Consider the following 25,492-nt stretch of genomic DNA (forward strand, 5'->3'; position numbering starts at 1 on the left):
CTGACCCAATCTGTATAATCTGATTGATTTTGACTTTGTAAAGAAAGTGCCTTGAGATGACATATTTCATGAATTGGCGCTATATAAATAACATTGAATTTAATCATCTCTTTAGACCACGTAAACTATCACATTTTATGAGACAGTTATCTCATTTTAAAGATATAATCATCTATCGTTATTACTCTTAGCAAGTTAAAGCTCCATAAAAATTTTAGACCAGCTTTTAGTTCCACTCTTTTATTATGCACATCTAGGCTACCTATAAATATAAAGTATGGCATGCCAAAAAACATTTTCAACAAAAGGCAATTTTAGTAATTGCCTTGCAATTTTATATCTAAGCATTAAAAATGATAATATTTCACCAATTTTCACAGCAAGATTGAAATAACGACTATCCAACATTTTAAGATTTTGTAAAAACTTTTTTTCTTTTTTACCTACCTTTTGAAATTAATACTTGTTTCTACTTCTCCAAAATTATACTTCAAGAAAACTATTGTGCTGTCCTGGGGCCATATGCAGCTAGACAGCTAGGACAAAAGTTCCCCACACAAAGCTTCCTTTTCTTGCGTTGTCTGAATAACCTTTGTTCCCAAATCTGGCTTTAAACATTGTTTTTGTAAAAAGACAAATATTTTTCCAAGGCAGAAGCGTGTAGAACAAATTCAACTTCAACATTAGCAGTTTCCCTAGCTTCATAGCTGAAAAGCAGCTTTCAACCGGAGCAAAATACGTCAAAGATCTTTTTTTAAGGTGAGAGCACTCACTATCTCACGTAATTCAAATAGAGATCTAACAAAGTTGTGATGTCTCACTCTGATTAAATATGAACCCAAAACGTTTCTAACTGTTTTTACCGTGGATTTCCTCTGACTAAGAATTAATTAATATCTTATTTATGTAATGTATTCACGACATGAATTCCTTGCTGTCTTAACAAAAGGCAGAACAACTATAACGTTACTTTCTATAATTATTACAGGTTCTGCTGAGATGTCAAATTCTGGAGAGTGCTTAGACACCCTGACACACAAATATGGATTAACTTCATTTCAAGTGCACTCGTGAACTTGTTTTAGTTGATTTAGTTTTCTTGATGTACTGTAGAGTGTGATGAGGTCTGTTGTGGTATTGTGCGCACTGGATTTAGGGGACAGTTGGTGTTGTCTGTCAAACCCAATCTTCTTAAGTTGCAAATTCAGTAAAGTTACAAGATATATATAACGGTTGCAGTTACAGCTCAAACGTCGTAACAACACTTCTAAATCTGAGTCTGACGCACAATTTCAAATACAAACACGAAGCAGTTTGATTTTTGTCCGATGACGAGCGAGCGAGCGAGAGAGAGAGAACTGATAAAGCAGCACATAGTAACAATAAGTCTAGCGCTCCATAAAGATGTTATTAATTAGGGAAATCTTTCTGATTGTTTCACAGCGGTTACCTGCAGCGGGTAAACACGCCCACGACAACACACTTAGGCTCCCCGCAGCCCATTTCTATCGGAATATGCGCCAAAACTGCCTCTTTAAAATGAACTGCACGGTGCAGTCTGCGCCTGTCTGAATTGCAATGAGAAGTATTACACATCTATGCGTGAGCATAATCAAAAATTCCCCCCAGGAGCAGCGTTTTTTTTTTCCAGGACCCGCGGTAACGACAGCGGTGTTCTTACGATGGAGTATTAGTGCCACACATGAAGAGAAAAAATAATTTTGCCATGACGAGATTAAACTGGTGCAGATCAGTTGATGCAGCGATGCATTTGGCCACCGGAGGCAGTGGTGACCCACCAGCTTAAAATCTATGTATTGACATCTTAAAAATGGTCTTATAGGTTAAAAGATCATCCTGTTTTGGTTGATTTTGTAGCCGAATAGAAGAGATGTTCTCAAAGCATTAAATAAGCCTTTTGACTTTTAAAAATGTTGTCCTTTTAAGGTAATTTTAAGTTACTTTTTATTAAATTTGTCAATATCTTATGGAAGTCTGGACATATGGCAGCAGCGTTTCAGGTGACTTCGCCACGCCACCACGCCGCACTGCTACATGAAATCCAGTTGGGCCTGGAATCCACAACACAGCAACATGTCTTCTGTCTGTGGACACAGTTTCATGTTGATTAGCTCAGAGGGGTAACATAGCGACTGTTAACAATAAAACATGACACTTCCTGTTGTCAAGGGGCGTGGCCTAAGTGATGTCATCATTTGACCATTGGATATTAAAGAAGACACGATGATGATCAATCACAGAAAGTTTGGTGCCTCTGTGTGTTTCTGTGTAGGAGATATAACAGTTTTATTTTTTGTGGCGAGTAGGTGAACTTTGACCCCTGCGAATGCCCCTTCAACAATCCTTTGTCTAGGAGTAAGACCGCTCCTTTTCCAAAGCTCGCCCTATACACTAGCTGTGCACTGAAGACGTCATTAGGACCTCCTCCTCGCGCATCACGCAAGGTCGTAGGTTGGGTGTCGTCATAGGTGCCATCTTGGGAAGGTGCAGCATAGCTGAGCTGATAGCTAGATTGTTGAAAACATTGAAGCGTCCATCCAGTTTCTAACAGCTGTTTTGTCTTTCAATACTGCTATATCAAGTGCCGACGTCTTGAATGTGAGGCTAAACAACTGAGTTGAACTAAGATTTGCTACCTCTCATTTTAATCCATTTTTGACTTGTTTATTTTCATATATTTTTGCATGTTTATTTTAGTAGTGAGTAGAGTTCCTAGGTTATTGAATTAGAATAATTACTGTGACAGGAAGTTGTTTTGGTTCAATAAATAATAACGTGTGGAATAGTAATTGTTTGTGTTTATTTCGATCCAGAGTTTGCATGGTCTTCAGGATACAGAGCTACCTCTTTTGAGTTAACATCTGAGATTAATATAGAGACATTTTCATTGGATTGGTGATAAAGGAGTAAGATTAGACTCTAATTGCAGTTATAATTTGAGTTATCAACGCTTGCTGGATAAATCTCATCGGTCAGAAACCAATCTGATCACCTTGTTCCAGCATAAATGAGTTCATAACAGCTAATTAATAAATGCATTATTGGTATTAATCATTACAAGCTTATAGCCCTGGGATCACCACCATTTGAACCATATTTTGTTATAGCTACCATTTGAGTTTGAATGACCTATTATTAAAATTAAAAAAGCAAATTATAATAAATAATAATAAGCATATTCAAACAGTTTTCTGGCATAACACATGGGTACTTTTTGATGGCATTAAAATTATTTCTATGAGCAATAAAATAGCATTAAAAAGCATTCAATTAGGGTTACTCATTCCTGTATAAACCCTGTATACCATGATGCATGTGGTAGAACAAGGAACATCTTCCATGTCCCCTTCATGGCTCCTTTAAACAGGAGTTATGACTTTAACAATTCTTTACTTCCTACCATTTATCTGTATTTTCCAGTACAGGAAATAAGTACAGGCTTATTTTGTGCAGCACTCCATAAATATTTTTGCCTAAATAGTGCAATAACAATTAGATTAATATTACATTTATTTGTAAGAAAGCAATTCTGATGCTAAGCTGGCAAATTAAAAAGTGTAGCAAAACTTCTAAATTATCAAGCATGGCAGCATCTCAGAGTTGATGTGTTGCCGAATGTTTGGATGATTTTCCTCAAAAGGCTGTGAACCATGTGAAAAGATGCCTGCTGTCAGAACCAAGTGGCTGCAGAGTAAGCACATTGTTGCAGGTATCAGAGTCCTCAACAGCTTAAAAGTCGGGCCAGAGGAGATAAAACCCAGTGATGCTGGTTGTCTGAGACAACGTTTCACCAATTAGCATTTTAGAATGTGGTAAGTAATATTGTGTGGGAACTGGACTGCATCTAATTGCCTTTAAATCGGACCTGACTGAATGGCGTCTGTTTTTGTTTGTTAAACAGTGAAAGCTTGAGACATTTGTGGACGTTAAAAGAAACCTCCTCCTGCAGAATCTGATTCAAATGAATAATTTTATACCAAGCAGCTGGAGAATTCACATGTTGATTCCCATTCATGTCCAGTAATTTAAGTGTAACAAACCTATCACAATTTAACCATTTTTCAGTTTAGGTGGACTTTATTGACCTTTTTACAGCTAATAAATAACGGGCACTGCCCAGATCGAGTGGCTGCTCACCCCTCAGTAGATGGCTCCTTCATTTCCTTTTAGAGAGCTTTTTATTTAATTTGCTTAATCAAATGAGTTTTTTATTTACTGGTTCATAAAAAAGTATCCATCACTTTAGAAGAGGGTGTGATGACACAATGCTCATGATTTGTGACAATTGTAGGTCAAACGATTTAATTGGTTCCACATTTGGCATTGAGATTATAAATATTATATGGTTGGCGACCCCCCCCCCCCACCAGCCCAGCTTCCCCCAACCCCTCACGCCCCCCAACACACACACACACACAGACTAAGTGTTGTTTGTTTATTTTAAGAAAAAAAACACAGTAAGTAAAGTTCCCACCTGGGAGAAAACCTCCAAGTGAAAATAAGCTACACTAGTAGCTATCATCAGCTTGTTGCACACCACAGAAGAATGATGCACCTTATTCGAGCCCACCACGACACCTACCGCCGGGATTACACAATTTTCTGGCGGAAACCCTGAATTTCTGTTCTGATAGTCCTGTCTCCTTCCTATATAAGCATAGAAATGTCTGAGCAGGAGTTTTGAAAGTGACCTGTGTGTTTCTCTGTTCAGCCCGGAGCGAGGGTCAACGCAACCTTGCTGGCAGAGCTGGTTCGCCCAAGCATCGACTACGTCCGCCACAAAAGATTTAGATCAGGGAACTTCCCCTCATCACTGAGCAACGAGAGTGACCGGCTGGTGCACTGGTGTCATGGAGCTCCTGGTGTCATCCACATGCTCATCATGGCCTATAAGGTGAGACGCATGTTTAATAGGCATGGCAGCATATGTCTTGTTACGCCCGTTCAGACGTGACAGACTGCATTTCCCATGATGCAATGTGGCCGCTGACTGAGATAAGGTTTCTTTGGTGATAAGTATAAAATCCAGCCGCACAAGCGTTCTGTCTTCTTTTGGCACGCCGCCATCTCGAGAAGACACCACAGCTGTTTCACTCCGTGGGTTTCAACCCCCACACGCCACGTGCTCGATAACTCTTTGCTGGACCGAAGATTACCGAAGCAAAACTATCCCTATATTGGACAGGAGGTCGACTAAAAAGTACTTTTGTATTCCCTCTGATCAAAGACTGAGAGCTGTTTGGTCTCCCGGTGATCGAAAGAGGACCACGCTTTTGTTTTGGCCGAACAAAGCGTCTGAACGACTTTCGCCAGAGACAACACAAGTGAACGGGAATTTCCCCTTTTATTTCTCTTTTCACCTATAAGGTGGTATTCTTTTAGTGCTTGGGCAGAAGTAGGAACTTTTAATTGTTGTTACTCCAAGACGGAGTTGTTTTTATTTGCTGAGTATTTTCTGTTGTATATGCATGCATTTTGAAAGTGAATTTGGCTGTGCTGATTTTGTGGTTCATAAGTGACTCCGCCGCAGGTCGCTTCTTCAACTCTTTCCCATCTTTTCCCCCTTTTCGTTGCTCTCTCTTATCAGCGGATTCAATCTCTTTGTGTTAAAACTCAGTTCGCGGTTTGTTTAAACTCCTCAGCCATTAGCATAAGCGTGGTTACGTCATTAAGACCTCCCCTTACGCATCACGCAAGGTGATGCATAAGGGTCACGTGTCTTCATTGTCGCCATCTTGGGAAGGTACAGTGTGGTTAAGCTGTAACTACCTTGCTAAAAAACGTCTGAAGCGCCCATCCCCGTCCTCAGAGCTATTTCTGCCTTTCAATGCTGCGACGTCAAATGCCGACGTCTTGAATGTGATATTAAACAACTGTGAGTTGAACTAAGATTTGCTACCTCTCATTTTAGTCAATTTTTTACTTTTATTTCCACATATATTTGCATGTTTAGTTTAGTAGCGAAAAGAGTTTCCAAGGTTGTGGAATCAGAATAATTACTGTAACAGGGAATTGCTTCGGTTCAATAAAGCCAAGTTGTGGAATAGTAATTGTTTGTGTTTATTCCAATTCAGAGTTGCATGGTTATTCCGAATTCAGAATTACCTCCTGTTTGAGTTAACATCCGATATTAACATAGAGATATTTTCATTGTATTGGTGATAAAAAGGGTAACGGTTTAAACTCTAATTGCAGTTATAGGTTGAGTTATCACCGTTCCTGGATAAATCGAATCAGTCAGAACCCGATCAGATCATTTTGTTCCAGCACAACTGAGTTTATAACAGCTAATTAATAAATGCATTAGTAGTATAAATCATTACAAGCTTATAGCTCTAGCATCACTACCATTTGAATCATAATTTGTTATAGCTACTATTTGAGTTTGAATGATTTATTAATAAAATTATAATATCAAATTATAAATAATAATAATCATATTCAATCAGCTTCTGGCATAACAGTCTGAAGAGTAAAGTAGCCTCTCTGTCTGTTTCAGACACAGTACTGACACCTGACCTTGCTGGCTCTGCTTGGCAAGCTCACACATAGGGCTGGGTACCGAATCCTGTCGGTACTACGGAGGATTAATTTACATAAAATGAAAACAGTTCCATGTTTTGGTACCTAAATGTATCACTGTGACACTGAGAGAGATGAAGAGTGAGCGATTTTCCATGCCAAACATGAAAACAGCATGGCGTGCTCAAGAGCGTAATGACGTCAGTAGCCTCTGCTCCAGTAGAGAAAGCAGGCATGGCTCATAGAAAGTGGTCCAAAGTATGCCTCCACATTCCAAAATGTGCAGCTGATCACACTCACTGCAACATTCGTGAGGCCAAGTGCAAGCCAGCAGTGAGAATACTTCTAATCTGATGAAGCACGTGGTCACTGCTGCCAGTTTAGCAAATTTCACCCTATATTTATCGACTTTTCAAACCCATCCAGCAACGTTTTTTTAAAAAAAGCGACTAGTGAAAAATCTAGCGACTTTCTTCTGTTATTGGTGACTTCTGGTGAAAGTAACAATCGATCTGCAGTTGCTGTCTTGTGGCAGTGGCGAGTGCTGCTGTTAGGCCCTTCCCACATACACCTGTAGTCAGACCAAAGAGAGCAGAGAGCCTCACCACAAATGTATCCCGCCCTGAATTACAAAGAAAAATATGTTTTTAATATAGTTTTTTTCTTCTGTTAAACTGTTGCACTAAAATAATTCCATGAATTTTACTCTAACGCAGCTTCAATCCCTTATTCACCTTGTTCACTGTGTGCCTCTGATAACTGTTGTTTTGGTAAAAAATATTTGTATGTGCTTTCATATGGTTCATTTGTAGATCCAAACAAATTTGTATATTGAGAAATAAATATGTTAAATTGAAAAATTTTTAGATTTTATTCTCAAACTAACATTTATTACTGCATGAACACTCAAAAGTACCGAAAATAGGTACAGTTAAGTACCGGTACTGATTCATAGGCACCAGCTATCGGTACCGTATCAGTTTAAATGTGAAAGGTACCCATCCCTAGTTGCACACAGTCTCATTTAAAAAGCTTTATGTTTTCAATTTCTTAAACATCTGAACCTTCTTCAGTTAATGTCTCGGCTGAGATTGAATTCTCTGTGGCTTAACGCTGAGTCAGACAAACACAGTGCAGCAGCTTTCTGCAGGCTAGATTCTTTATTTGTTGGTCCACAAGGGGGGTTGCTTGGCAGCTGAAGGTGCTGCTGTTCTGGCATCCTCATGCCTTTCACTAATGCCGAGATCTCTGCAGCACAAGGAAAAAGCGCATAACAGACATGATCTCCCATCACTATTCTTCTGCTACAGCACCGCACTACAATTCTGCCTTTTGTTTTAATATTGGGAGAATTTAAAGCTCTAGCTGCTTTGTCAGAGCAGCATTTCTGGTCAGCTGCTGTTGGCACCGGTATAATTTAGTACAGAATTGTAATTATGAATCCATCATCTTCCTCTTATTTGAGATTGTTTCACTGGGGCAACAGGTCTAGGAGAGAAACCTAGTCATCCCTCTCCTCAGCTACATCCTCCTGCTCATTCTGGGGGACCCTCCGTTAAGTTCTGAGTTTTCCAAGGGTCTTCTTCCAGTGGGACAGGCCTGGAAAACCCCTAAAGGGACACTCGAAGGGGGCATCCTGATCAGAAGCCCAAACCACCTCAGCTGGTTCCTTTCAATGCAAAGAAGCAGTGGCTCTACTTTAAGCTCCCCCTGGATAACAGAGCTCCTGCCCTATCTCTAAGGCTGACCCGGCTACCCTCCTGGAGAAGCTTATTTCAGCTGCTTTTATCCGGGATCTCATTCTTTTGGCCATGATACATGATGACCATAGGTGAGGGTCTGAACATAGATGGACAATCAAGTCGAGTGCTTTGCTTTTTGCCTCAGCCCTTTCTTCACCACAGCAGACAAGAGCAGCCAGCGCTGGTATTTGTACGATTACAAAATTGATCATCGACCTTTGGCCCAAGGTGGCTTGGTACCAAGTGTACTTATGGACCACCATGTGCTCGAACATGGTGTTTGTTATGGACATTCCTTGCCTTGCACAGAAGTCCAACAACAAATCACCATTTGGCTTCAGATCAGGGAGACTATTTCTGCCAATCACACCCCTGAAGGTATCTCCATCATTGGCCACATGCATGGCAAAGTCCCCCATGAGCACTACTGAATCCACCGATGGCCCCCCCTTCCAGAGACTCCAGGAAGGCCAGGTATTCTGAACTGCTGTTTGGTGCATAAGTACAGACAACTGTCCAGAATTTTCCGTCTTGCAACTCCGCAGTAGGAGATGGACTTGTGTCTATACTTGTCCTGTTAGATCTCAGTGCTGCATTTGATACAGTTGATCACAATATTCTCCTACAAAGACTTGAGCATACTGTAGGGATTAAGGGAAAAGCATTAGGCTGGTTTAAATCTTATCTGTTGGACAGATTCCAGTTTGTTCATGTTAATAATAAATCTTCCTCAAACTCTAGGGTCACTTGTGGAGTACCACAGGGTTCAGTCCTTGGACCAATTCTATTTACTATATATATGCTTCCGATTGGCAAAATTATCAGACAGCATGGGATTAATTTCCACTGTTATGCTGATGACACTCAGCTATATTTATCCATAAATCCTGATGAATCCAATCAGTTACTTCGACTGCAGTCATGTCTTGATGACATCAAAAGCTGGATGACTTTAAATTTCCTGCATTTAAATTCTGACAAGACAGAAGTTGTAATCTTTGGGCCAGAGTCTTCAAAAAATAAAGTTCTTAATCAATCCCTTAATCTGGATGGCATTAACTTGGCCTCTGGTAATAAAGTTAAAAATCTTGGTGTTGTTTTCGACCAAGACATGTCATTTAAATCTCATATTAAACAGGTTTCCAGAGTTTCCTTTTTTCACCTCCGGAATATCGCCAAAATTAGAAACATTCTGTCCAGGAGTGATGCTGAAAAACTAGTCCATGCATTTGTTACTTCAAGGCTGGACTATTGTAATTATTTACTATCAGGAAGTCCACAAAATGCAGTTCGAAGTCTTCAGCTGATTCAAAATGCTGCGGCAAGAGTTCTGATGAAAATCAACAAGAGGGATCATATTTCTCCTGTTTTAGCTTCCCTTCATTGGCTTCCTGTTAAATCAAGAATAGAATTTAAAATTCTCCTTCTAACGTATAAAGCCCTTAATAATCAAGCTCCATCATATATCAGAGCTCTGATTACCCCGTATGTTCCTAACAGAGCACTTCGCTCTCAGACTGCAGGTCTGCTGGTGGTTCCTAGAGTCTCTAAAAGTAGAATGGGAGGCAGATCCTTTAGCTATCAGGCTCCTCTCCTGTGGAACCAACTCCCAGTTTTGGTCCGTGAGTCAGACACCCTATCTATTTTTAAGACTAATGTTAAAACTTTCCGTTTTGACAAAGCTTATAGTTAGAGTGGCTCATACCCTGAGCTATCTCTATAGTTGTGCTGTGATAGGCCTAGGCTGCTGGAGGACATCAGGGTCTAATTTTCTCACTCTACTGATTTCTACTGTTCTTCAGTCTACTGTTCTCCAGTTTTGCATTGTATTACATTGAAATGACTGTCGTCATTTCAGCTTTTAACCTTTGCTCTCTCTCTTTTTCTTCATAGTAGGTACACCTGGTCTGGCGTTCTGTTAACTGTGACATCATCCAGAGAAGACGGCTCACCCGCTACTTCCATCTAATGTAGAACAGATTACTAGATCAATGTGTGCTTCTGTGCTTTTTTGTTTCTCTTGTTGTGTCTCTGTTCTGTCTTCTGTAACCCCCAGTCGGTCGAGGCAGATGACCGTTCATACTGAGCCCGGTTCTGCCGGAGGTTTTTCCTTCCCGTTAATGGGTGGTTTTTCTTCCCACTGTCGCTTCATGCTTGCTCAGTATGAGGGATTGCAGCAAAGCCATGTACAATGCAGATGACTCTTCCCCAGGAGTGAATGCTGCTTGTCGGGACTTTGATGCAATCAACTGGTTTCCTTATATAGGACATTTTTGACCAATCTGTATAATCTGACCCAATCTGTATAATATGATTGAACTTGACTTTGTAAAGTGCCTTGAGATGACATGTTTCATGATTTGGCGCTATATAAATAAAATTGAATTGAATTGAATTGAATTGAATTGAGAGTCTCCAGCCCCTCTCCAGGAGTTGGGTTCCAAAGCCCACGCTGTGTGTTGATGTGAGTCCAACTATTTCTAGCTAGTACTGTTTAACCTGACACAACCTTCAGTACTATACATTTTGTGTAACTCTCTTTGCCCCCGCCATGCCCAAATTTCTCCATTGTGAGACAATAAAGAATTTTTTTATCTTAAAAGCTGCGGCTCCTTATCCACCTATGAGGTGCCATTCAACCTAAAGACAGTTTATGCTGCCAGGGATAAGCACACCCAGGCCCTCGCCTGCTACCCAACTTGCATAGCACCAGATCTTGATGTTTCTCTCTGCAGGTGGTGGGCCCACAAAGAGAGGGCCTCCAGTAGCTTATTTGGGCTGAGCCTAGCCAAGCCCCAGGAGCCAAGGCTCGACCACCAGGCGCTCGCCGGCTGCCAGCGAATTAGAAGTGGATTTAAAATTTGCCAACACATTATTCATTTTCCTATGCGAACATTATCACAAATGATGCTCAGTGGGCGGGTTTGAGCGATGTTGACACACTTCACTTTGATACCACTACGGGTTCCTTCCTGTTAGTATGGAGACTGTATGGATTAACAGTGACATCAACTTAGGTGCCTTATCCATGTAAACCTTCCAATTTCTTTCAGTCAGTTGTGTTTTAGTTAATATTTTGTTTAGTGCAGTTTCCACTCAGAGGAAACTTAAAAAATCTGTGACAGTCCAGCTCAGTTTTAATTCAGGTTTCATTTGTATAAGAAGCACTTAGCAAGGTGAACAGTTTCAATTGAAATCCAATTTTATAGAATCCACAGCAGTCAGTGTTATTTCAGTAAAGTTCTACTGACATCGATCCAAAGAATCCTGCAAATTGCATTCAGACTTCCTTTGATGCAATCCCCTGATCAACCACACGGCAGCTGTGGAGAGGAAGAACAAGAAGGCACCTCTAGGAGAACCCGGCTCAGCATGACCGCCTTGGTCAAGAAAAAACAAGCAGTTGGCCAAAATATTTTGAATGGAAATGTAAAACATATTTTGCAATTAATGCATAAATAGAAAGTAACAAAAAAATCCCAAGCCTAAACTTATAGCAGTATAAGTATGGATCAGGACTATATAAACCACTGTAACGATAAGATGTCATAGAAGAGCTTTAGGCTAGTTTTCCACAGGAAGGGAGCCTGATAACAGATCTGCCTCTTAAACCTGCAGTCTGAGAGCAAAGTGCTCTGTTAGAAAAATATTCACCGTCCAGATCATTAATATAAGCTGAAACTTGGTCATTAATTGCTTTATATTTATGTCTGTGTTATTTAAGTGTCATTCATTGTTTGGACTTCTGATGAAAACAGGTAATAGCCTAATATGGACAAATAAAGTCTCTGTTCTGACACTGCTAGACTAAAGGGTTATTTTCCTTATTTTGGCAACAATGCATGGGTGAAAGAATGAGGTTCAAAGATGTTTTACGTAAGAAATACATCACCTGTTCTGGTCTTGTGTGTGTGTGTGTTATAGAAGTGTGTGTTATAGAGGAACGCACATATCTACTGCTTTAATGTTCAATACAAATAAAAGACCTGCAGCACAGTTAGTTATTATTTAAAAAATGGCTTAGATGAAAGTCAATTTATTATTTGAGTTATTACAAGTCTGGTATTGTTTTATGAATACAGTCTTGCTCTGGCAGCATCTGCTAACATGTAAACTGACTAGTTCAGCTCATATTGGAGTTGCTCCTCTGCACCGTAAAGGGTGTGGATACAGGTCTATTAAAATTTAGCCCGGCTTTCTAAAACATATTAGCAGTTTGCATTCCTCTGAATTCACCTGCAGCCCAGATAGAAATGGAGAGGGTGTGTGAAGCAATCTCTGGAGTTTTAGCTTTAATGTCTCTGTCTCTATATTTTGCTTCTGAGTTGCAAATAACAAAGGTCTTCGATTATATGACTGGATTTTGATTATGGATAACAAGTAGTAGTCGCAGGTTCTAAGGTTATGCTTGTGCAGTTATTTGCATTTAGGCTTTTTAATGTTTCATCAAAGAACTCTGTTTGCTATCCCCTCAAACATACAGCGCTGCTCACATTCGTCTGAAGACGTGTGACACAGACTGACAGTTGTTGGTTGTGAGTCAGTGGCTAGCGTTAGCTTCTTCATATGTCCTTATTTATCTTCGGTTTAACTGTAGTGAAGCTCCTTTTTCTGTTTGTGGACTATGAGTTTGTGAAGCTAAGTTTTGGGTTAGCTGTGCCAACCACTGGAGCATTTAGTGTTTAGTGGGATATCATTGTTTTCAGTCCTCTAGAGAGACAGGTACATTTAAAAAAATATAATGTTCAGTTTGTTTTGTCATTCATTGCTGCAAGTGAAACTAATTGCTTCATTACACAAGAAATTAAATATTTCAACCCATTATTTCTTGTCATTTTGATGATCAAGGCCTCATTGCTAAAGAAGCTGGTTGCTCACACAGGCTAAAATCGGTGCAGCAAGAACCGCTACACACAGATGACTCCTACACATGGACTAGAACGCATTCCTCATATCAAGGCACTTCTAATCCAGAGACCCTGGATCGTTGCTCAATGGTCCAAAGTCCTCTCTTCAGATTAAAGTAAAGTTTGCACTTCTGGAAATCAAGGTCCCAGAGTCTGGAGTAGAGAGGAGAGACCCAGAATTCATGTTGCTGGAAGTCCAGCGGGAAGTTTCCACAGTCAGTGATGGCTTGATGTGCCATGTCATCTGTTGGTTGTGGTCCACAAAGAATAAACACACTCTTCAGAACGCTGACAGTTCTGTTTTTAAATATCCTTTTCTATTGATCTTATGGGATATTCTTAATATTCTCAGACAATGAATTTTCTGTAAGCCATGATCACGAAAATGACAAGAGATTAAGGCTTGAAATATTTCACTCTGCGGATAATTATTCTAGATAGAAATATTGAGCTTTTTCACACCCTTCTAATTTTTTGACATACGTCTAGGTGGTACATGCTGGCGGCCTGTCAGGAAGACGCTTTTATATTAAACGGCTAAATCAATCAAACGATTGCTTTTTCTGCTTTGGGTTGAACCCATCAGTAGGAACTGATGTTCGACTACAGGCATGTCTTGATGATATCAAAACCTGGATGACTTTAAATGTCCTGCTTTTAAATTCTGACAAGACAGAAGCTGTCGTCTCCGTTGTCCTCAAAAAATAAACTTCTTAATCAATCACTTAATCTGGATGGCATTAACTTGGCCTTTGGTAATAAAGTAAAAAATCTTGGTGTTATTTTTGACCAAGACATGTCATTTAAATCCCATATTAAACAGATTTCCAGAGTTTCCTTTTTTCACCTCTGGAATATCGCCAAAATTAGAAACATTCTGTCCAGGGGTGATGCTGAAAAACCAGTCCATGCATTTGTTACTTCAAGGCTGGACTATTGTAATTCTTTACTATCAGGAAGTTCACAAAATGCAGTTCAAAGTCTGCAGCTGATCCAAAATGCTGCAGCAAGAGTTCTGATGAAAATCAACAAATTTTAGCTTCCCATCATTGGCGTCCTGTTAAATCAAGAATATAATTTTAAATTCTTCTTCTAACGTATAAAGCCCTTAATAATCAAGCTCCATCATATATCAGAGCTCTGATTACCCCATATGTTACTAACAGAGCACTTTGCTCTCAGACTGCAAGTCTGCTGGTGGTTCCTAGAGTCTCTAAAAGCAGAATGGGAGGCAGATCTTTTAGTTAACAGGCTCGTCTCCTGTGGAACCAACTCCCAGTTTTGGTCCGCAGACACCCCGTCTACTTTGAAGACTAAGCTTAAAGCTTTCCTTTTTGGCAAAGCTTATAGTTAGAGTGGCTCATGTTACCCTGAGCTACCTCTATAGTTATGCTGCTATAGGCTGAGGCTACTGGAGGACATCAGGGTCTATTTTTGTCACTATGCTGAGTTCTCCTACTGTTCTCCAATTTGCATTGCTTGATTTTTTCATCTTTTACCTTTTTGTTCTGTCTCTTTTTTTCTTCATAGTAGGTACACCTGGTTTGGCGTTCTGTTAGCTGTGACATCATCCAGGGAATACAGATCACCCGCTATTACCATATAATGTAGAACAGATTACTGGATCAATGTGTGCTTCTGTGTTTTTTTTGTCTCTCTTATTGTGTCTCTGCTCTGTCTTCTCTAACCCCAAGTTGTTCGAGGCGGATGACCGTTCACTCTGAGCCTGGTTCTGCTGGAGGTTTTGCTCCCTGTTAATGGGGAGTTTTCCTCTCCACTGTCGCTTCATCCTTGCTCAGTATGAGGGATTGCTGCAAAGCCATGGACAATGAAGGCAACTGTCCCTGTGGCTCTACGCTCTTTCAGAAGGCGTGAATGCTGCTTGTCAAGACTTGATGCAATCTACTGGGTTTCCTTAGATAGGAAACTTTTTGACCAATCTGTATAATCTGATGGAAAGTGCCTTGAGATGACATGTATCATGCGCTATATAAATGAAATTTAACTGAATTGAATGAATCCCTGACTGTGTCCTGGCAGGTGTTCAAAGAGGAGAAGTATCTGAAGGAGGCAGTAGACTGTGCTGAGGTCATCTGGCAGCGGGGCTTGCTGAGAAAAGGCTACGGTATCTGTCATGGCACGGCCGGCAACGGCTATGCCTTCTTAACCCTTTATAAGATCACCCAGGAGAAGAAGTACTTGTACCGAGCATGCAAGGTAAGGCAGCGATTCAGGAACAGAACCCAGCTGCATTATAGTGACTTGACTTGTACCAGTGTTTGACCTAGTGCTGCGATCACCTTTCTCTAGTTTGCTGAGTGGTGTTTGGACTATGGGACTCATGGCTGTCGCATCCCGGACAGACCGTACTCTCTGTTTGAAGGTACAAAATGACTCTCCTGGTGTCCTGCTCAGCTGCTCTGCTTTGGGGTTGTTCCTGCTTTGCTACGGTCACATCTTATTAATCAATATGATGTAGTTGGTAACACTGGCTCCCCTGTTATCCAGCTGCCTCACTAACTGTTGCCTTTTAGGCCACATAAATCTCCAGCGGCCACATAAAGCCCGGTTTAGCTGGATCCGCCAAACTTCTTGTTACTGCTGCTTCGTCCCGTCCAGACGAAGCAGCAGTGAAACCGTTGTAGATTTTACATAAACACATTTTGCTCCTCTACTTTTTTCTCTGTCCTGTTTTTGTTGTGTTAGCTCTTCACCCTTCTTTACTTCTGTGTCATCGTCACTGCATCACTCACTGGCGTGCTATAATGGCTACTACAAAACCTATTATTCCCGCTGCTTCATGCGGTTTCATCTTTACACTCAAAGATCTCTGTGTGGACACAGTATTTGGCTTTGTGTGGATGTAGGCTTAGCTCGCTGGAGTCAACATTTGATCATTCACTCCCTGAAGTGTAGAACTGACTGAGAAACTCTGAGCAAGAAAAACTGACTGTATCGGGACAGACCCAAGGTGACTAACCAGCCAGACCATGAAAAAGACTCCCCATTTGTTGATTTTCCACCAGAAAGTCGAACACTTGACAATAAGAAGCCCTAAATGGGTGCTAGAGATTTGGGTCGGACCAGTTTTTTGGTTTATGGTTCCTCAGAGGTTCAGCTTCCTGGCTACCCACAGATTAGTAATATTCTGTTACTGGCAGTCTGATGAAACTGGCCTGTTTCTCTCTGCCTTCATCATTGACAGGGGCTTCTCTGAGGGTCCACACAGTAGCAGCTAGGGGCCTGATGCTGGACAATAATCTGCTATAGTAGGTTTTTAGGACGGTCACATTAGGCAAACATGTGTTGTGCATGTTTTGTTTTTTATTTTATGCAACATTAATTGAACTATTGAACACAAATACTTAATTATTGGACTAAATCCAAACAGTTTAAAAGTAAACATTGAAATTACAAAAAATTAAATCAGACAACTGTTGGGCTGCATGTTTAGAATATGAAGTGTACCTGATCAATAAATTTAGTGTGTTCAGATTAAGCATTAGTGGTGAGGGTGATAGCAGACACTTATGTCTAATAAATCTAAGTTGTACTTGCGCAAGTTCATCTCGGTAAGTTAGGGAAACTTGGATATGATACAGATTCAATTAAATTCAATGCAATCTACTGGGTTGCCTTAGATAGGACATTTTTTGACCAATCTGTATATCAAGGGTTCCAACTGTTGAAGCACTCCTTAGCTACGGACAACATCAAAAGCAACTTATCTGGGCTTAGGGCAGAATGACCTGGACTCGCATTTTGTTTGAAAATCAATCCCAGGGTCTGGGGTAAGAGTGGAGCGGCACAGAATCCAACTTGTTTGATGGCCTCTGTTTTAATTTTCCACAATTCAAGATCATCCAAGGAGCCAGGTCCTCTGCTATTTTCTAGGCACAAATAAGCTCAGCCATCTACCAGCAAATGTTAGAGCTCTTTATTCTTTCCTCTGCTTTTATGGAGATGTAGATTTTGTTTTCCAGCAGGACTTGGTTCTGACCCCACACTGCCAAGAGTACCAACACCTGCTCTAATGATCACGGTATTGCTGTGCTTGATAACTAGCCTGACTAGCCTGACCCAACCCCAGACTGAGTAGAGTCACCAGAACCAGCAGTGTAGACAAGTGAAAGGCTGCTGTTAGAGTGGCTTGGGTGCCTCCACACCTCGAGAGACCCACAGGCTCCATCTCCATGCTTCACTGCATTGATGCTGTAATTCATGCAAAAGGAGCCCTGGCCAGGCAAGAGATACATATACAGGGTTCAGCGGGGTCTTAAAAAGTCTTGAATTTGAAGATCAAAATTTAAGGCTTTAAATATTCTTTAATTCATAGAATTTTAATGTTCAAATCTTAAATTTTTTATAGGTTTTAAATATCTCCTGGCGATTTAACGCTACCTCAAATGCAGGGACGTGCAGAGGGGAGGGTGGAGGGTGCCCCTTTGCCCCTTGATGCCCAAAGTGCCCTTTTGTCAGTGTTTTTTTTTTTTTTTTTTTTTTTTTTTTTATGTGTGTGTGTCTGTGTGTGTGCATATCCAAAAGTAATAATAATTTAGATCTACCATGCCATGGTAACCGTGGCCTGTTACATGATCCACATAACCTGCCCTCACTCTGCCCTTCTTTTCTTCTCACAGCCCGCAGCTCTGCTGCCTCGCGCTGCTACTACTGCTCTGCACGGTCTGTCCTGCCCCTTTAAATCTGCAGCACATGGGAATGTGCTCTGTGCTGTTTAACTCCACTGTCATTGGTTATACTGCTTTAAATTACGCCTTCCCTCTTTCTGATTGGCTATTTTCTAGTGCATGCGTGCTTGCTTGGATAGCGAGATGTTTTGATTCATACTGGGATACTGCGGTTACCACAATTAATACTAGGCTACGAAACTAGTCCCAGTTAAGAAACTAAATATTATCTGCACTAAAACAGGTGAACGCCGCTGAGTACAGTTCTGTAAAGAAGCAGGAGAGACTGTATATTTGTGGAACTTAAGAAATGTAAGTGACCGATGTTAGCATCTCAAAATAGCATCTAATTCCGAAGTATAATGCATTTATCAACAGAAACCTGATCTCTTTTATAAAACTAAATATTCTATGTTAGACAGGACTTCTGAAGACTGCTGGAAAGATGGAAAAGCAAAGACTGTAGGCTATTAAAAATTCAGATTCTTAGCCACAGATGCCTAAAAAAAGAAAAGGTGAGGGATTCCCTTTTACCAATATTTCGTTGCTATTATTGCTTAATTTTTTGTTGACCCTTTGATGCAGTTCAGGTATAAATAGCAGGTGATATTTCTTTTACATAATATACAGCACAACAACACTAAATGCTGCCTAAACAACTGCTATATTTTGTTTAGACTTTTGCGTATTTATATCATAATTAGGATTCCACAAAATGTGCTATTTATTTTACTATTTCTACTTTTAGAATTTGAATTATGACAAATACAACCGAGGAACGCCATTCACATTGTTTTTATTGTACAAAGGTTTCCACACTGTCCATTAGTAAATTAGTGCAAACCAGGGGCGGAGTTAGACATTCTCATCATCAGGGGCTTAGCCCATAAAATATTACTTCATTACGAGGGTAATTTGGTACACCAAAAAAGTAAGCAATTATTTAATCTGTTGATGGGGTTGTAAAATTTATTTAATATAGGCCTTTACATATCTTAAAGTTTATTCTACTGTTCTTTAATAATTGTACTAGTATATACCAAAAGTATATTAATTTGTTCTCATTTGAATGATGAAATGGACAACCACTCATGTAACAATCAGTCTTGGTGTCACCCATCTTACTCAAAGTACAGCATTGGCTCCTCCATGCTCCTTATGTATTAAGATTTACTGCACATTTAAACATTGACAACTCACCATTGTTAGGGAAATAATTAGTTGTCTAAAGGGAGGTTGTAGGTAAGGAGAAGCTGTTATCTACACTTCAGATATATGATGTAAGAAATGTGTTTGGAATGTTAAGATAAATTACATGTAATGGGCTACACATAGCCACTACAGCCCAGTTGTACATTTGTTGAAGTTTGAATTTAATATTTTAAATGCTGTCAGTGACATTTCTACTTCCAGTGCAGAGTAAATACAAGAAATTTATTTGCAGTCCCTTGAATGTATAATTTTGCTGTGTTTTATGATGCAGACAGAGTATCTTAGATTGAAAAAATAAGGGTGGGGTTTATCTCTCCTCATTTCCATATCTTCAAAAGAAAATACAGGATATATCTAGACAACATACATATTTTTAATATATTTGGTTTAATTGACAAGTTTTTACCATCTGGCTCTGTTGCTGGTAAGTTCAAATGCAAACTTTTTCAAAGTGGGGAAAATAGTCCCAATTCAACATTCATCAGATTGGGAGCTGTTTTATAATTTATATTAATAATTTAACTTTATTGATCTCACAATGGAGAAATTCACTTCTGCATCTTTACCCATCCCCTCGGGGAGCAGTGGGCTGCCACTGTGCGGTGCCAGCGGAGCAATCAGGGGTTAAGGGTCTTGCTCAGGGACCCAGAGTGGTAGTCTGTGGGAGTTGAACTCAGAACCTCTCGGACCCAAGCTCAATCCTCTAACCACTGGGCCACCAGATTAACAAAAAGCATCTAGTGTGGGTCATGCTTATAAAATTTGTAGAAATGTAGCAAGAAATACTGCTTTTCTCTTTAGACACACAAAACGCGTCATGACGCTCAAGTAAAGCATAAAGAAATAGGAGCATGCATATTGCGTAGGACCAGTGATGTCAGACCAATGAAGCTTTGGGCCAATAGTGTCCCTACGGTTAAAGTTCAAATCAAACCTATGACCTTTATTCCATGTTACATTTTTTATAGTATCGGTTGGTACATTTCAACCGGTTGTATAGCAAGGTATGTTTCTGTATCGTGTTTTAAATCCGTGCCTCATGTGCCTGCTTTTAACTTTGAGCATCTTCCCTCCAACGGTCTCTGCACGTCCCTGCTCAAATGCACAATAAAATGCTCCCTTGACTCCGAATTGTGCTTTATTAAATGTATTTACAACTAAAAACACGCAGCCAGCCAATCAGCTTTCATGTTATTGGTCGGTCCGTATCACTCCACTTGATGGTCCATGTGCGACAACAGTAGTGCAGCTGTTGTTGTGGGAAAATGCTAATTTAGCAACACTTTGCAGCAAAACAACCAGTAAGTCCGCTAAAAACAGCAATTTAGAAGCCTACTACTGCTTATAAAAATTAAATGTCCACAAGTTGATTAATGTCACTCGTGCGGTGCAAATGGCTCCAAAACACGTGTCCTGTCAAAAATTGCTCACACAACCCGGTTTAGACTAGTGGATTTTATCAGGAGAGAACTCAGTTCTAAAGTGACTGGACCGTTCGGGCTCAAGTTCAATGAAACTCTGAATTGAACCAAAATCAAACAGCTGGGCCAACATGTATTGTAAAGATACCTGGAGTCCAAGCACATTGGCCGTGCAGCAGCCAACGGCTTAATGTAGCTTGTTAAAGTAAGTAAATGGTGGATTTTAGCAAACTTGATTACTGACATTTATTATATTAATTCAATTATTTGGTAAAATGGCTACTCAAGTAGTAACTGTTTGATCATAACATCTGATTTAAAATTTTAAGATGAGATAACCACACAGACAAATTAATAAGGTTATGTGCAAATTTGGAAATGTCATAACCTTAAAGATACATTCCAAAACACATTAGCATCTGGCTCAACAGACTGCTAGTAGGTGACGTCATTGCTCAATTGGTAGCAATGAAATCACAAATCAAGGATATAAACAATCCCGGGATCCAGGAGATCAGAATCCAATAAATCGCTTTTAACCCAGCAGGAAGCCATTGTTTTTTTTTCTCTTCTATAAATAGATGCATTAAGTTGAATTATTTTCTCTTTGCTGTGAGGCAATGAGCGCAACAAAGTTGTAAGTAAGCTGTATTTTGTTGTTCTCTTCTCAGGTATGGCAGGAACCATCCACTACCTGTCAGACATGGCAAACCCTGAAGCTTCCTGCTTCCCTGCCTTTGAACTATAACCCACCAACTAATGAGGCTGAGGACCAGGGGGCTTAAAGGGGAGAAGAACATCGTTTGGATGACTTTGTTGTTGCTGGACAAAATTTTTTAACAGAACAGTCAGACCGGTGGTGGGTCAATTGCCGTAAAATCAGTTTGTTTCATGGATTAACGGCAGGATGAATGTTGGTGCCTCAGTGGGGGGGGGGGGGGCTAAATGGGGACATTTTCATCCTATTGGATCAACAGTAGGAAGTTCATGGAAACCGTATCTTTGTACTCTCATCCAGCAGTGGTTTGAGCTGAAGAAAGGAATACATGAAGTCCTCTCATTCGTTAAGATTAATTTTTTGCTTATGCAGACAATGATCTAAGCACCCTGACCCGTGAATTGTTGACACTGGAGCACCTGGCCTAAGAGGGAGGTGTGGGTCTCATATTGTTTAGCTGTTTAAATACCTCTGCATGCTCAATGTTGTTCGCTCTTGGTGCCTCATGTCCTGTCTGTAATGTTTCACTTCTCCATGTCTGTCGTGTTGTGCTCCAGTTCCTCTGTCGTCTTTTATTTAATTGTGATAGATATAGTGGTCGATGTATGGATGTGAATTCTTTTTTTCTGTGCATGCTGTAATGATCCTGCAATGGGAACAGGTTCCCCTGGCAGTAGTGGAGTTTTAGCAGGAGTCTTCTTGTCTTGCTGCAGACCATCATACAGAGGTCCTACGATCAGCACCATGTGTTGGTGATAAATCCGCTGTCAAAGTTCCCACCACTGGCAACTGTCCCATCAGTCCCTTATGTCATAACAGTGAGGCAGCTCAGGGTGTGGTATAGGACCATAGCTGATGGTAATGTCCCAGCAGAAATCTGAGGGAAAGCCCAAAATTATTTAACAGTACAGATTCCAGCTCCTTTCCAGCCTCATAATTTACAGTTAAATTTAAGTTGGTTTTTAAATAGTTAATGTTGGATTAAAGTTATTAGCCAGTTTTATTTAGTTTGTTGGTGTTACTAAAACAAAACAAAAATCCCTGCTTGATTAATGGAGTTTGGATTTTCACTGCAGGAATTCACACAAATACAAAATTTTTTGAATCCGGTCAGAAAAAACTTCCAGTCCGTTTGGGGGGTGTTTGTGTCTATGATGTCACAGGAGGTTGCACAAATCCAGATGATCAGCTGGTGTTGGTACCCATTGGGGCAGGTATAGCCAATTTGGACAGATTCCAGTCAGAGATGTGCCGATCAGGCTGATAAGTTGTTTTTTTGTTTTTATTTTTTAGCTCTGACTGATTTCGATTTAGACAGATTTTTTTCCCTAAATGCTGTAATGCAAAAGAGATGACAAACATCAGTTTTAAAATCAATGAATTACAAGATTATTCCCATTATTCATCAAAGCACTATGTTTATCACCTTTATAATAACTTTTTCTAAGCATATAGTGCTTCAAAGTCCAAGCTGTTGGCTAATGGATTTATTGACTAAAAAGTTGGGGGTTAAATTTGGATGCGTTTAATGAATTTGTAGAAAAATAATTGTCCTGTTTTTGACCAGCTAATCATCAATCAAAGCTGATCAGGAAAGAAATGTGCTGCTTTCAGTCTCTGGCTGCTCTCTCACTCTATTATAGATTCCAAGGCATTTCAATCTACTGAGTGCTGCTGAAGCATCAGCAGAAATAACTGTTTTCCCTTTATTGCTTAAGCTTCATTTGGTAACTACTCTCAGCACTGGGTGGAATGAGGTTCCTATCAAGTCAGTCTGCTGTTGATATGATCTGGATCTTGACCTGCATCGGACAAACGCCAACGAAAGATCCGCCTGCAGTTCCTGCAGAAATCCCGACAGCACCTGAATGCACATTAAATGCCTCATCCTCTGCCAGAGATTTCTAGACGAATTTCACTGCAGGGTTATCACACTGAAAGCTAAATTCTTTCTTTAGCTTGTTAATGTGCCGGTTGTGTTTGGTTTTACTTACAACAGACAGACCAGTTTCTGACCTTTGCTCATGTCCGAGTATAACTGATCAACCTAACTGCTGTGTCAAGATGTGGCTGTGTATTATTGCTCCATTGGCTACAGAGTAGGAGCAGACATGAAATGGAAAGCAACTTTAAGTCTGATTACAAAATGTTGGAATTCATGCAATGTGTGAAACTTGAAACTAAATTTGTAAAAGAAAACTGGATGAGTAAGGTCTGAAGACCAGTCCCAACATAAAACCTGTACTGACTGAGAAGAGGTTGTTTTTGTCGAAGTGATACTGGGCTAACAACTCAGCAGCATTAGAGGATTCAATTCAATTCAAACATACCTTATTAATCCCAAAGGGAAATTAGGTGCTGGTGTAACTCATGTGATGGGGGTTCAACGAGTTGTAGATGCGGATGGCTGCCGGCAGGAAGAATTTCCTGTGGTGGTCTGTCTTACAACTGATCTGGAGAAGCCTCTGACTGAAGGCCCTGTTGGATTAAGCTCTTGCTCCTTCCTGCGCTGCCAGACCCTTGGTCAACACATTAATCCAATGTAAAAGAGCTCCAAACAGCACCTCAATGGCTGCTAAAGCACTGCAACATGCTTTCAGTGTCCTTAATGTGATTCAATTCAATTTTATTTATATAGCGGCCAATTCACAACACAGCATCTCAAGGTACTTGATGAAGTCATATTCAATACAGATTGGCCAAAAAGTGTAAAGGTGTATCTTCTATGAACAGAAAAATGACAGAACATAGAAACTTTACCTGCTCTGTCTGTATGATTTGATTGAAATAACTTAGTACTGGGCCTTGTTGTGAATTCGCGATAAAAATAAACTAAATAGAATTCCTCCCATGTTTCTATTCTCTTCTTATATGCAGTAACTGCTGGGATGCAGCAAAGTAACATAACATATTCTGTTGAAATGCAAGAGTGACAAAAATACTTCTATCAGAAGTGACATTTATTAACACATTTCCCAACATTTAACAATCTTAAACTGGAAGCCTCACAGTGGATATCAAAGAGAGAGGAGATCCATTTTAGGGAGAAGAAAGAACACAGGCTAACAATGGGGACCAAACAGTTGGTTAATGTTGTGTTTGCATAGTTCTGATATAAATAAAACTGCACTAAGACTATTGTGTGGGTAATCTACAACCCAAACGAGTGACCCAAATCTCGCTCCCATTCTAACATGTTCTACGTGAAGGTCATAATGGACTCTCAGGTGGCCTCATGTTAACTGCACAGTGCAGATATTCAACATCTACTGTCCCTCCAGGATTTGGGCCAGTACACCCTCCTCTGCTGCTGTTTGCTGAAGGAGTTTCTTCATTTTAAGATCCACCAGAGGGCATAAGGAGCGACATCCTTGACAGCTCCCTATCATTCACCTCTGGCATTATTAACATCACCTGAGCTGCATCTACGCAGCATTCGTCGTCTCCGTCCCTCCCTTCCCCATAACTCCACCTCCGTTCTTGTTCACAGCCTTGTCATCTGCACTGATTATTAAAATTCTCTTTTTAAGTCTCCCTCAGAAACTTTTTGTAAGTTTCTAATGGTCCAGAACTCAGCTGCTCATTTCACCACAGTCCATTTCTCCAGTAACTCCACTGGCTCCCAGTCAGATCCAGAACCAAATCCCAAATCCTTGTTTACATTCAAGATCATCCAGACCCTTGCTCCCCCTTATTCATCTGATCGTTTTCATGTCACCACCCCCTGCTGCGCTTCCTCAGATCCTCCTCTATCCACCTCACCGGCCCCTCTGCTCATCAGCAGAACTTGCTCCCAAACTCTGGATCCCGTTCCCACCAGACATGTGTGTTGTCTTCCCCTGTTCAGATCCAGACCTAAAACCCACCTGTTCCCGACAATTACTCCATATTTATTGTTTTCGTTGTTTTTAGTTTTCATTGTACGGTGAGTGTTATGAAAGGGGCATGTAAATAAAATGTACTATTAACATTTCTGATGCCAAACTATAATGACCTTTTATTTCTTTAAACATCGACACCTCTGATTGTACTGTAGCAAATTAACACGCTGGTAAAGGTTTAAAGGACATGAAGAAGCTGCATGTTGTCTGGTCAGTTGAGCGGCTGGTTAAACCAAGGCTTAGTCCACACATAGCTGGAAAACGAACACATTATGCGGTTTGGCTTTTCTCCGTTGTATGTCTCTAAAAAGGGAATAGTTCTGAAAACTCAGGCCAAAGTCTAGCTTTCTCAAACCGCTGTTTTCCAGCTTGCGTGTGGC

General features: G+C 40.3%; 1 protein-coding gene across 3 annotated transcripts in view; it reads left to right on the forward strand.

The window, feature by feature from the left end:
- The window catches only part of lancl2 (LanC lantibiotic synthetase component C-like 2 (bacterial)), a 65,193-nt gene extending 39,992 nt beyond the window's left edge, over positions 1-25,201 (forward strand). For 2 of the 3 annotated variants that reach the window (XM_036125437.1, XM_012857096.3), the window contains 4 exons: positions 4,733-4,915; positions 15,233-15,409; positions 15,503-15,575; positions 21,185-25,201. In XM_036125437.1, the coding sequence (XP_035981330.1) occupies positions 4,733-4,915; positions 15,233-15,409; positions 15,503-15,575; positions 21,185-21,261 (510 nt within the window). In that variant the 3' untranslated portion in view covers positions 21,262-25,201. The remainder of the gene's footprint in view (positions 1-4,732; positions 4,916-15,232; positions 15,410-15,502; positions 15,576-21,184) is intronic. The other variant, XM_036125438.1, reaches the window with a different exon arrangement.
- Positions 25,202-25,492: the final 291 nt, after the last annotated feature.

The sequence above is a fragment of the Fundulus heteroclitus genome, chromosome 21 (assembly GCF_011125445.2).
Source record: "Fundulus heteroclitus isolate FHET01 chromosome 21, MU-UCD_Fhet_4.1, whole genome shotgun sequence".
Lineage (NCBI taxonomy): Eukaryota > Metazoa > Chordata > Actinopteri > Cyprinodontiformes > Fundulidae > Fundulus > Fundulus heteroclitus.